General features: G+C 39.8%; 1 protein-coding gene across 1 annotated transcript in view; it reads left to right on the top strand.

Annotated features, from left to right (window-relative positions):
• The window catches only part of slc12a2 (solute carrier family 12 member 2), a 62351-nt gene that overhangs the window by 26627 nt on the left and 21500 nt on the right, over positions 1–14224 (top strand). Inside the window, exons 3-15 of the mRNA XM_084104974.1 lie at positions 1360–1435; positions 1684–1779; positions 5475–5614; positions 5734–5844; positions 5937–6045; positions 6594–6718; positions 6818–6902; positions 6981–7150; positions 8521–8628; positions 8744–8867; positions 8956–9057; positions 11433–11588; positions 11804–11903. Coding sequence (XP_083961100.1) covers positions 1360–1435; positions 1684–1779; positions 5475–5614; positions 5734–5844; positions 5937–6045; positions 6594–6718; positions 6818–6902; positions 6981–7150; positions 8521–8628; positions 8744–8867; positions 8956–9057; positions 11433–11588; positions 11804–11903 — 1502 coding nt within the window. The remainder of the gene's footprint in view (positions 1–1359; positions 1436–1683; positions 1780–5474; positions 5615–5733; positions 5845–5936; positions 6046–6593; positions 6719–6817; positions 6903–6980; positions 7151–8520; positions 8629–8743; positions 8868–8955; positions 9058–11432; positions 11589–11803; positions 11904–14224) is intronic.

The following is a 14224-nucleotide window of genomic DNA, read 5'->3' on the forward strand; positions in this document are numbered from 1 at the left end:
AAAATTCATTTTCATCCAAAGTGTCTTTCAAACCACGGCAGGAATTCATTCAGTGTTTGAAAGCGTTGTGTGTTTATAGGACTGCTCCGGGTTCTCCCACGGCCTTTGCTGTGTGACGTCCGTTACCTCAGAAAAAAATCAACTCTTCCCTCAATTAAAAAAATAAATAAAAACAAAGCAAAAAAAACTAATTGTATGTGGAGTAAGGCTCTTACAGTGAAAGTGCAAGAACAGTTGATGAACATTACAGTCCATGCTTAGTATCGCTTAAACATTATTCACATGAGACTAGTGTGAAAATCACACACTGATCTGTGTAAAGTTATATATAATCTCTGAACTTTGCTGTCAAGACCTTGTAAACCCAGAGACTTTGGCATGAACACCAGAAAGGGACATGATGTACTTGGAGCAAGCTCACACACTAGAATTACAGTAATAATCTTCAAATTGCAAAAATTTAAAGTAACACGTAACCAGAAGTTTATCCACCTAGAACAGTAGGCACGCCACGATAGTTTAGATGCTTTACAGATCAAATAAACCACTTAAACACGTCAAGTCACCTTTATTTCTATAGGGCTTTATACACTACAGATTGTTTCAAGCAGCTTTACAGAGATAACAGGAAAATAATGAAGTCAGTTCAGTGTTGATTCAGTTCTGGATCATCAATTATTAAATGAGTTCATTTCGTCTATAAAGCAGTTCTGCAAAAATGATGTCTTCGTCCAGCTCTGTTCAGTTCTCACACAACAGCGTCAGATCAGTAATATGACTGAATATTGAAGGGTTAATTCACCCAAAAATGAAAATTCTGTCAGTTACTCACCCTCATGTTGTTCCAACCCCACAAGACTTTCGTTCATCTTAAGAACACACATTAAGATATTTCTGATGAGATCTGAGAGCTGGCTCACTCCTCCATAGGCTTCTAGGTAATCTATATCTGCCTATGTTCTTCCGTGTGGGCCTCTGACGTGAGTTCAACAACAACACGACACATGCGCCAGAACTGAGAAGATGACCGAATTACTGACAGAATTTTCACTTTTGGGTGAACTAACCCTTTGAGGTTCCCCAACATAACATACCATCTCTGTTCTGTTAAAGCCTCTGGAGGTCTGGGAAGGTTTATTTCTTCTGTTACTCTAACAGTGATAACTCTTTTCTGGTGTAATGGACATGCTGTCTATAGACTTTAGCCCACAGCTTTCCTTCAAACACGGATGGGTTCCTGTCCAGAGGTCACTGGTCCCGCTGAATGCCACGGCCGGTCCGTGACCTGGTTTGAGAAACGGCTTTGGTCGTTGATGTTCTTGTCAGCATGAGTCTAAACTGCATCCTTCCTCTGTGCAGGTGCGCTGCATGTTAAACATATGGGGTGTGATGCTCTTCATTCGAATGACATGGATCGTGGGCCAGGCTGGAATTGGTAGGTTTGACTTTGGTCGGCCGTGTGAATTAGCACTTCAATTCACAAGCAAACTCTTGTTTTCCATCGAGCTGCAGTCATTTGTCATGCACATGCTGAATGTCGCTGTGAGGCGCTGTGAGTTGACCGGCACCGCACCGGAGAACACTTATGAAGCCGGGCGCACACGGCTCGTGTTTAGTGCTGTCTTTGAGGATCCGTGAGTCGGCAGAGATGTTCACTGTCCTTTCACATTTTTATTTCCACAGCGTACTCCTGCATCATTGTTATAATGGCAACGGTTGTGACTACCATCACAGGCTGCTCGACGTCTGCCATCGCAACCAATGGCTTTGTACGAGGAGGTAATCTATAAAAGATGAAATGTGCATTGACACTGCATCAATGTAAATCACTGATAATAATTATCATCACACAGGGACCCTTTGAATGGTCTTTGTTTGGATAAAGTTATTCACCATGTGCAAAATGGTGTTTTTTGTGTGGTCATTTGGTGTCTGTATATAAAATCAAATACCCACTTCAAGCAGGAACACATCTAATCAATCATGACACAATGTGTATTTAATGCATATATTTCTGTAAACGACTCTGGTTAAATTGAGAATCATAATTATTTAGTTTCAAACAGAGATCACAATTGTCCCACGATTCTGAACAGATAACTAAACAAAATAACATGTAACCGACTACAGGTTTACTAATCATTTACACAAATTATGGAAATAGTGTTGACATTAAGCTCATCTTCAGACAGATGAGTCCTCTTTGCACTCAACATAAAAAATATAATGGAAAAAAGGAGACTTTCAGACTTTTGCAGTGTTTTGTCATTTTGTTCTTTGGGGTCTGGAGTAGTATGTTCAATGAGAGATAGTTATGATTGTAACAGGGTTGATTCATAACCTGCGGCTTTTTTTTCTCACACAATTGCGAGTTTACATTGGACAATTCTGACTTTTTTTTCAGAATTGCATGTTTATATCTCACAATTCTGACTTTATAACACGCAATTGGGAGATATAAAGTCAGAATTGCCTGATATAAAGTCGCAATTGTGTGTTAAAAAGAATTGTGAGATATAAACTCACAATTGCGAGAAATAAAGTCAGAATTGTGAGTTTATAACATTCAATTGCGACTTTATATCACACAATTCTGACTTTATATCTCCCAATTGCGTGTTATTTCTCCCAATTGCAATTATCTTTTCAAATGTTTTATTCTGTGGCGGAAACAAGCCGGTGGACCTGCAGCAACCAGCTCAGTTTAGCTTGAGAGCAGCTTGACTATGGCGGGTCACACTGTACATTCCCAAACCATGGGTAAACATCCTTATTTGCATATGTTCAGTGTCACTGATTGGATGAATGCAGCACGCAAAACATTTTCATAAAGGCACTAGCATTGCTCCGGAGCAGGGTTTCATAACCCCAGGTAAAAGCGGTGCTAACCCCGCTTCTACATTAGCTGTGTTTAGAAGGATGATAACCTGGGGTTAGTGCAGTGTGAAAAGCCCTTTATATTGTCCCTGAAGTCTTCAGAATTGAGGTGTTTTTTTGTTTGTTTTTTTTTGGCTGCGTAGTCTTTTTCTTTTCTTTTTTTAACTCTGGCTAATTGTCTCTTATCTAATTATTTCCACTAAAGCGTTAGTGCATGAGTGTGATGACACATCTAACGAAAGCTGAAGGTACACGGCATTACGCTTCTAGTTCTCACAGCTTGTGGGGAAATTCAATAGTGTTTTGAGATCTCAGTGTTTTTCTCTCAGGTGATTGAGCAGTTCACTGGCAGTCTGGAAGTCAGAAATGGATAGTTGACCCACTCTTTACTCTCACAGTGTGGAAGCGAAATCAATATTTTTCCATGAGCTCCTCAGGCATTAGTTATGAACCCAGTCACGAGAGGGTGTGTATTTGTAGGATTGGGTTTGTTTGAGATGCTCATGGATATTTATCTGTCGCTGCCACTCTTTCCAGATTATTTACATTTTCCCACACTCACAGGACATTATATTTACTACTTGACATATTTCCTTTTTCAGCACTGCATTTTTTAATAGTGTGAATGAATGTGCTAATACTTCGTCACTTCAGTGAGTAGCCGTTAATCTGAGATTAGGCCTAATCGTCCCTGGTATTCCAGTAATTTATTAACCCCCCCCCCCCAATACACACACACACACACACACACACACACACACACACTCACACTCTCACACTCTCACACTCTCTCTCACACACACACACACACACACACACACACACACACACACTCACACACACACTCACACACACTCACACTCACTCACACTCACTCACACTCACTCACACTCTCTCTCTCTCTCTCTCTCTCTCTCTCTCTCTCACTCTCTCTCTCACTCTCTCACTCACACTCACACTCACACTCACACTCTCTCTCTCACACACTCACACACTCACACACTCACACACTCACACACTCACACACACACACACACACACACACACACACGATTGGGGTCATGATTCAGTTAAAAATTTATTCTCAATATTGAATAAAATTGTGTACATTTTATTTGCTTTTCAAACTCGTTTTTGAATTTGTTTTTATTTGTTCTCATGGTACAGTTTTGCCATGTCTGTTTATTGTATTGCGTTTTTAAGGGCCATGATTTGCTTATTTGTATGATGTATGGCATACAAATATGGCCTTCACTGGAGCTTTAATGAAGAGGGGGAAGAGTTCAGAGAGTAGACGGAGAACAGCAGTATGCAAACTGCACAGAATCTACCATTAGTGAAATTATGTAATAAGGTCGTTTAAATTGCACACACCTCATAACCGCATTATTATTTTACTCAAGCCCAGTGGAGACTGAGACCCTGCTCAGACTTTTATATTCGCCTCTCAGTGCTTGAGCTCTTTTGCATCATTGAAATCTGTGATTATCAGCTGGTTCCTATCAGTGTCCGATCCTTTAGAGTTATACATTATTTAGGGCTGTTTTCTATTCATTAAAATATTGATTTGCTGTTGTCAAGTAAGCTTCATTCAAATAGTGTGTCCCCCAGGTTGCAAGCCTGTGCGCTCTCTAAACTGTTCGGGTGCTGTGCTGGTCTTTTTTAAGAGATCAAAAGAAAAATCTTTAGACTTGGTTTTAATATGGCAAGTTTTTTTAAGCATAGCTGAGAGTACTGCACTTGTTATTGGTAACCCAGTATGATCTTATCCACAGGGGTACGTGCTGAGCCCCTTCCTCTTCTCAGTATATACTACACACTGGGACTTATCATTCAGGCTCACAGTTTTCAGATGGTTTGTCGTGACTGACCTGATGGCACACAGACAGCAGGGAGAAAGCAATGCTTCATGTTTAATAATAAGCATAATAACCTGCTATAAAACCCCATGACAGCTAAATAAATAAAATCTATGAGAGAAGATAACACTTCTCATGTCTGTAAAAGGGTGTGTGTCAAATCAAACTATGGTATTTGATAAACATGGTTTTGTGTGGTGAATAAACTCATTGCAGAAAGAAGGAAACAATCAAAACTTGCTTGAGGTGAGCCACTGACTTGACTTGACTTAAATGAGGTGAGCCACTGACTTGACTTGAATGAGGTGAGCCACTGACTTGACTTGAATGAGGTGAGCCACTGACTTGACTTGAATGAGGTGAGCCACTGACTTGACTTGAATGAGGTGAGCCACTGACTTGACTTGACTTGACTTGAATGAGGTGAGCCACTGACTTGACTTGAATGAGGTGAGCCACTGACTTGACTTGAATGAGGTGAGCCACTGACTTGACTTGACTTGAATGAGGTGAGCCACTGACTTGACTTGCTTGGTTTGTGTGCACTGCAACTTGAGACTTGCTTGAGACTTGATGATAGGGACGTGTGACCTGCTCTCAACTCTGCTGTTCATGCATTCATAGTGGTATGATTTTCACAATATTTTTTAAAAGTCTCTTAACAATGCAAAGGGTGACAAATAAATCAACCTTGAATTGTCTTCTGAAAGTTGATCTGTTTTAATATGTGTTCTTCAGGTGGAGCGTACTACTTGATATCTCGAAGTCTGGGTCCAGAGTTTGGCGGCTCCATTGGTCTGATTTTTGCCTTTGCCAATGCTGTAGCCGTTGCCATGTACGTCGTTGGCTTTGCAGAAACTGTTGTTGAGCTGCTGATAGTAAGAGACAATTATATTCTCTCACACAATGCTCATAATTTATTGCTTTAAAATGACTGTGTATAGAATGTGTATAGAATTGTAGATAAAATAATTATAAAATGTGTTTGTGTCTTTAGAGTTCTGGTGCGCTCATGTTCGATCCAATTAATGATGTGAGAATCATTGGAACTATTACGGTCATCCTGCTTCTCGGCATCTCAGTGGCTGGAATGGAGTGGGAGGCCAAGGCAGGACATTTATTGCGTATTCAGTTTTCTTTGAATATTAACCAGTTTCTGACCTTTTGAATTCATGAGTTGTTTATGATTTTGTTTTATAGGCTCAGATATTCCTCTTGGTCATTTTGATCACTGCCATTTTCAACTACTTTATTGGGTCCTTCATCCATGTTGAGTCCAAGGAGAAATTTGGCTTCTTCGGCTATGATAGTAAGTGTGATGTTAAAATCATCTAGACTGGTGGTTCTCAACTGATTTGTCGTGACTGACCTGATGGCACACAGACAGCAGGGAGAAAGCAATGCTTCATGTTTAATGATAACCTGCTATAAAACCACATGACAGCAAAATAAATAAAATCTTAAAAGAGAGAAGACAACACTTCTCATGTCTGTAAAAGTGTGTGTTTCATATCAAATTCTGCGGTATTTGATAAACATGGTTTTGTGTGGTGAATAAACTCACTGCAGAAAGAAGGAAAACCATCAAAATTCAAGAGACACAGAAACTATAATGACAAGCCTTCTGATAAATAAATGAATTACCACTTGAAGGCCACTTGATATCCAAATTAAAACTTTGGTCTTTAATAAAAACCATTTAAGAAACAGTTGTTCAAGATTCTTGTCACAGGCTACTGGTAATTTTTTTTAAATGTTTTTTTTAAATTATTTTTCATGTGGTGTTTTCTCTCTCTATTCATCATTCACCTTGTTTTTTATATAATGTAACTACATAATTATCCAACCTCTTTTTAGCTGGCATCTTTGCGGATAACTTTGGCCCAGACTTTCGAGGACAAACGTTTTTCTCAGTTTTTTCCATCTTCTTCCCGGCGGCCACGGGCATTTTGGCTGGTGCCAACATCTCAGGAGATCTAGCAGTGAGTGTTGCCATTCATTTCCTCACCACATATTTATTGTTCCTCACATACACAGTTCGTCACTGCCAAGGATCTCTGTATATGTGTAATTTCTCTTAGGACCCTCAACTGGCCATCCCAAAAGGAACACTTTTGGCTATTCTCATAACGGGCCTCGTGTACATTGGTGTGGCCATTTCTGCAGGTAAACGCTGTTAGAATCGCATATCATATGAAGTAGTACTGTATGAGTTGTTTTCTGATTTGATTCATTTGTTGTAAGGTGCTTGCATCGTGAGGGATGCTACAGGTATTGAGAGTAACATTACTCTCAGTGGTATTGTAAACTGCACTGATGCAGCCTGTAAGTTTGGCTATGACTTCAGTTCCTGCAAACCAATGGTTGAGGGAGGAAAGTCTGCCTGCAAGTTTGGCCTTCACCATGATTTTCAGGTACATTATCAACAGCAGACACTTTTTCTACATTATCACTCGGCTCCAAATCCTAGTGATTTCCCTGAGCAGCATTTTAAGGCTTCGTAGTTGTACTCCTGATGCAAAGACTCTTCCACATGCTAGACTTTGGCCAAAATTAGGTATCCAGCAATACACTTATAAAAGGAAGAGAACGTACCATAATTAGCTTTGAGAGTTTTGCGACAGGCTTTACTTTATATTTGTGTGCGCTATGTATTTTTGTTTGTTAGAGTGTCATTATCTACATGCTAGGGGTGGGCGATCTGACGATTTTAGCACAGCGGTCACATTCTCCGTCTTCATTAGTTTACGGTCTCTGTTTAACAGTTTTGTCGAAATACGTTACTGGATAGAACTGTTAAAAACTGTATACGAAAGAGTATCATAGCGTTTGCTTTCATATTATTAGATAAAGGCGAACACTATTAATACTTTCTCATTTACCGTCAGCATTCAGCATATGCGCATTTACATCATTTAAACGAATCTTTAAATATCTAATAAACATTTAATTTCACAAACCTTGCGGGGTTAGTTGAATCCAGCTGTCAGATATTCTGAAGTCAATCAACGTGTTACTGTGCGTGACTGTCAGATCAGCTTCACTGGAGACGCACGATCGACAAACTTTAAACCCTTGACTATGCTGTGCTATATTCAGTGGCCCACTGTCATATTCATGTCATTTTCACTGTGCTCTATGTAAAATTAGTGTTAGCTTGTCTTTTTAAAAAAAAAAAATGATTCCCAGCACTTACAAATTGACCAGATTACTGAGTGCCCTGTTGATTACAGTGTTTACTTCCTTTTTATTCATATTTTTTCCAAACAATTTCTTTATTTCTTTATATAAAATACAGTAATATGATTACAGAATCAAGAAGTTACAATCTCAAGTAAGTATTTTTTTTAATTCATTTATATAAGTTCTCAGCCAGTCTGCTCTTTTAAGATATCGGCATTGGCCTTCAAAAACCAATATCGGTCGACCACTAGTTTAATGACTATTTTGACAACTAATTGTTTAATGCAAGACTGTGTTTTAAATTGTGAAAATAGATCAGTCCATAGGCTTGTTCCAATCTGGATATTCTCGATAGTAGCCTACATCTCAAAATTGGGAAGATTGCGATTCAGATCGTGATTGTTTGTTATAAGATTGTGATAAGAAATTTTGGGAAGATCGCCCACCCCTACTACATGCTAATGTCAAACTCTACTGGAAGCCCTTGTGGTTCATGTGTGAGCGCTCAGAATCACTTCCATTACAGTAAGGACGTAAACGCATTAAGCTTTGGAACAGAAAGACACTGAAAGGTTTGGTGACTGAATGTCTTGTGCTAAAGGTCATGAGTGTGGTGTCAGGCTTCAGTCCCCTCATCACAGCGGGGATCTTCTCTGCGACCCTCTCCTCCGCCCTGGCGTCTCTCGTCAGCGCCCCGAAAGTCTTCCAGGTGGGTGTCATCTCGAGTTAACAGTAGTGTAGTGTGTGGTGTTCCACTCTAGTGCCTGTATGAGCTCAGTTGGAACTTGTCTTGCTGGTTTGATGGATTTTTCCATTTCCCTCAGGCTTTATGCAAAGACAATATCTATCCTGGAATCGGTGTTTTTGGGAAGGGCTACGGCAAGAACAACGAGCCCTTGCGAGGATATTTACTCACCTTTGGCATTGCCTTGGCCTTCATTCTCATTGGTAGGTGGAAATAAACTAATCAAGTTGTTTTATTCATCACAGATGAGGTCACCTCACTCTGGCGTGCACTTGTTTTTCATTTCTCCAGCGGAGTTGAACGTCATCGCCCCCATCATTTCCAATTTCTTCCTGGCATCATACGCCCTCATCAACTTCTCTGTGTTTCACGCGTCACTGGCCAATTCCCCCGGTAAGACTTTCTTGTACTTGTACGAGTTGTAAAACTGAACCGGTTGAGTTGTGATGAATTCATGCTGTAGACAAGCTGGGTCATGTCTCCACAGACACCAGAGTGCTCAAATATCATTAGTGTCAGTATGGCACATCTCAGCATTCATTCTCTGAAGTGTGAGGAATTTAGATTTTGAATGTTGGGTGCAGTTTTTTTATTATCTGTCATTTTCCATGAATGGGTTAAAGAGGGGGACTTGAAACTGACGGTTGTGTTATTTCAATAAAGCGTCAGTGAAATGAGGTGCTTTAAGGCCCTGATCTATCACATTATCACCACAGACCAGTGGTAGTTTTCCGGTTTTGCAAGCTGTTTTGAACTCCTGAAACAAACTTTGTGTTGGCCTGATTTTGTTTAATATGATGTATGATGTAACACCAGTTTGTTCTTTGATTTCGCTAGAAGTATATAACGGCCTTAACATTCAAATATGATGACGTTGATCCACCTCAGGAAGTCATTTTTTTCCATTTATATTAGCATATATTTGAAACTCTGTTACTAAATTACAGGGGCATGTCTAAACCTTGATTTATGTGATTATCATTACTTGCTAGCAATAAATATGTAATAACCGCATGAATGAAGTCCTAGGTAAAATGAGTTTAGCCTTAATTAGGAATAATGTGACCATATCCAAAAGATTAACAGTAATTAACTGTAATTCGCAGAAGGGTAGAGTGGTTGAGCTGGATAAATGCAGTCACCAACACAGTTTGTGTAGAAATGGAGAGAATGCAGTAGGGGTGTGACGAGACCCTTATCTCACGAGACGAGACACGAGATTGGGTTCACGAGAATGAGATGAGATGTTTGCGCAATATTCTATAGAAATCCTCAATGACAAAATTCATGACTGGAAAAATAGTCTGCAGGTACATTTTGAAATGTTTTAACTAATAATCTAGTAATGTCATTTCAGTTCTACTTTATGATTATGAATTATCAAATGCATTGAAAGACAACAATATATAAGCACTGTAAAAGGTTTTGCCACAAACTCAACTGACTGGCTTTTCTCCTGTATGATTTAACATGAGTCTCTTCAGAGCTTGCTGTACATTTATGAGCTTCCAGAACTTCTGATCGAGGCTGTGTGTGACCTCATAATTGAACTCTTTTCCACAAATTGAACAGAAATAAAACAGTATAAATAACTAAAATGTTTTTTTTTGAGGCGGGACCACGGTGGGTACCGTAATGTAATGTGTGTAGCGATGGCATATTCTATGCTAATTTCACCCTCACGCTCCGTCAAGGCAATATTGCGAGACAACTTTTCACTCGACGAGAAATCTCGTCACATTTAAGTCTCGCGGGATCTCGTCACACCCCTAATGCAGTGATATGGTCTTCCCATCATGCTACGAGGGCTTCTCACGGAGTTCACAAAACTTTGCAAAGTAACCGTTCCTATGTAAGGAGAGGTTTTTGTTGTACTGTAGAGAGTGTTACTCAAACCTTTAATACTGAATGAAAATGAAAGTTTTTTTTTCTGAATGGCATCTTGTAATTGACTGTATTTCTTGTTTTTGAAGTTATAATTTTACACATTTCTTTATTCTTTGTGTAAAGAGGTTTGTTTTTCCCTCAATACCAAAGCTCTAGAAGACCAGCAGGTAGATATCTTCACTTCTGACACTCTATATAGTCTTGCATGAACATAAAGGGTACGTGTAGATTTCCCACATGATATCTCACACTCACAGACACCATTTAAAACGCTTCTGTACCCTTTATGTCATGTAGTTTCTGTAGCATTACAAGGTAATCGTGACTCCACTAAATCCCATTACTCTAGTACATGTCCTGTGTTCAAGAACCCTGCCTAGCTGTGGTAACTGCTATGTATCCTAACTGATGCTAACTTCATTTAATCAATTCTGTTCTCATGCTTTTATAAAACTGTGACATTTCAACTGTATTGACTGTGACTGATTTGTGTTGTAAAGACTCTAGAACATTGAGAAGCTTTGACACCGTTAACAAGCTCGTATGAAATCTTCTGCTTCTGGACGCTGTTCAGAGAGACGTCCCTTCCCCACTTTCACTAGCAGCTCTCAGTTGTCCTGTCACACACACCCGTGTGCCATTGTTTGTGTCCCATACTGTTACGTAACTTGGCAGAATGGCACAGTTAGCACATTCGTACCACAAAGAACTATTGTTGGTTTTATCCCAACTATTCGTTCTGATATGTTGGCTCCAGTTGATGGTTGTAATAAGGATATTTTAACTTTTTACCATGTTGCCAAATCCTAACCCATAGTACCTCAGGCCCGCTGGGTTTTGACTGGAGATCTCTAAGTGTTTGTTCCATGTTTGTTGGGCAGGATGGAGGCCGAGCTTCAAGTACTACAACATGTGGGCGTCTCTTGCTGGGGCAATCCTATGTTGTGTCGTCATGTTTATCATCAACTGGTGGGCGGCCCTCTTGACCAACGTCATTGTCTTATCTCTCTACATCTACGTCAGCTACAAGAAACCAGGTGAACATACTTGAGCACCAGTCATGTGTTCTTCAGCACAGACAGTTCCTAACTAATGCCTCCATGGGTTGTAGTTCTAATGATGGTGTTCTGGTTTTGGGAATTTGGCTCTTTATGAAATTGTTGCGGTCTTGCATTTTCTGTAAAGCTACTTTGAAACAATGTGTATTGTGATAAGCGCTATACAAATAAATGTGGATTGAACTGAATTACAGATGTGAACTGGGGCTCGTCCACTCAAGCTCTGACCTATCATCAGGCCCTGACACACAGTTTACAGCTGTGCGGAGTAGCTGACCACATCAAAACCTACAGGTAATAGAGCCTGTGTGTGTGTGTTTCATGCTTGTTCTACCTGTAATTATTAATTGTAACTGTAAAAACTTTATTAATCACGTATTTCTATAGTGTTTCAGATTATTTTTCCCCTTTGGTTTAGTTTCCTACTGAAGGGTTGTTCTGATGATCTTGACTCGTGTATGTGCTGGATTTATTCATTATCACACTGAATGTATTTGAGGCTGTTGGTGCTTTTAAGGCTTGAAAAAACTACATGACTTTTAAAATCTGCATCATGCACTAAACCAGTGCTTCTCAAACCTGTCCTGGGACTCCCGCCATCACACTTTTTTGGTGTCTCCCTCATCTAACACACCTGATTCAACTAACCAGCTCATCAGTAGCGATTGCAAGGCGAGGGCCGCGTCTGAAAGCTGATAAATGCTGCCTTTGGAGGACTCGTTCAGTGTTGGCTTCACCTCCTGTCTTCTGAGATACCTTCATCTGATCGATTTTTGAAAAGCGTAGATGTATCGTTCACTGCAAAAGTTTCCTACAAAGTTATTGTCTGATAAGGCAGCGTTTGCGCATGAAGCTTCCTCACGAAACTGATTCCGAACAGACTTCTAGGCAGCGTAAAGGTTTAAATATCTACAATAAAATAGAGCGAGCTTTGGTGAAAACTAAACGAATATTTAATTACTCGCTAGAAATGACATAAGTGGAAAACATTGGTCAAAAACGTACACTTACACACAAATTGACGACCAACAGCAAAGTTCAGATGCCATCCTTCTTTTTCTAGCTTAACTGTCACAGAATGGAAAGCACAGGATTGTGGGATATCAAAGGCAGTGAAGGATACATCTATGCTGCTTTCACAAATTGACGCAGCCCTTTTATTGCAATCTCTACTAATGAGGCAACAAGTCGGCTGCCTACGTTTTCGGACGCAGCCTCGAGTTGTGTGTGTTCAATGAGGAAGACATGCAACATGTGCAGGGGTGGGGGGTCACAGGACAGGTTTAAGAAGCACTGCAACAAACTTGTGCTTAATTTCCTAGAGATGCATGATAAATGCATCGTCAATTCAAAAAATATCAGATGCGTTTAATCTCCGACTAGATGGATTCATAGTGTGAAGTCTGTTGATTTTATGTGAAGTCTGTCAACTCCGACTGGCTTTGACTTTCAGCAACTAGTGTTGACTTTTCCAGACTGCAAACCAGGGCAAAAGTTGTGTAGTGTATTCCAGCTTTCAGATGCTTTATCCATGTGCTCAAGCTCTAGAGAAGATGTTCAAGACGACGTGGAGCATATCATCTGATTTAGTGTACTTTAGTATGTTTATCGTTACTACTTTGTAATGATAATGATTACAAAGTTGACAGCAAAAGAACAAACAAACAAAAAAAACTGTTTCTAGAACGGTTCCAAAGGACTTTGCTGTGTACCACTTACAGTTCCATCCAGACGCCGGCCATGACCCACCAAAGCGTTTTACACATCACTTAACTGGGCTGAATAATAGTTTGATAGTAAGTTTATAATTATGAGTTGATTTTAGTAATCACTCAGAGTTAAAGTCCCCCTGTAGGCAATAATTTTTTCCCTTAAAACTCATCTTTGATCACCAAAATGACATATTTAGGCGTTTTTTTTCCTTGAAAAAAATTCTTCATGACTTAAAATAGCTTGACTGTAACTCGACACCCTTGCCTCATTTAGTATACTATGAATATGCAAATGAGCCCCGCCTCCACTCACTCACTCAGCTCAGAGATCCACTGGATGACGATCACTTGTTGATCTGATTGGTTACAAGGTAGTTTGTGACGTTAGAAACAGCAGCGATTTCAAAGTGTGTTTTTGTCTTTGGTTCACTGCAGTTTTAAGGAGGAAATACTCAGCAATGGTGTCGACTTATGAATTTACACATGGTTTGTCTTAAAGCATATTAAAAACACCACATAGACACATAAACAACATTAAAAGCTGGATTTTGACCACAGGGGGACTTTAATAATGATCTATCCCCTAAACCAAGTTGTCATACATTTTTATTTTTTTATGTGGACTCAAAAGAAAAGCCATAAGGTAAATGACAAAACACAGTTAATTGCTGTACATAACAAATTATATTCAGATGAAAATTGTCAGCATCACAGTAGCATGGAGTATGGAGAGTAATAAGTGCCGGAAACAAACCCTCCACTAGCCTGGCAAGCCAGACCTACATCAAGATGTTAGATCTGGCAACTCACCATAGACACGGCTCAATCCGAGGGGCGGGATAAGCGGCTGTCTTTCAAATTCCCTTGGACAGCACTTCAACCAACCAGGGGTGCGTTTCCCGA

This window comes from Abramis brama, assembly GCF_963993115.1.
Source record: "Abramis brama genome assembly, chromosome: 25".
NCBI lineage: Eukaryota > Metazoa > Chordata > Actinopteri > Cypriniformes > Leuciscidae > Abramis > Abramis brama.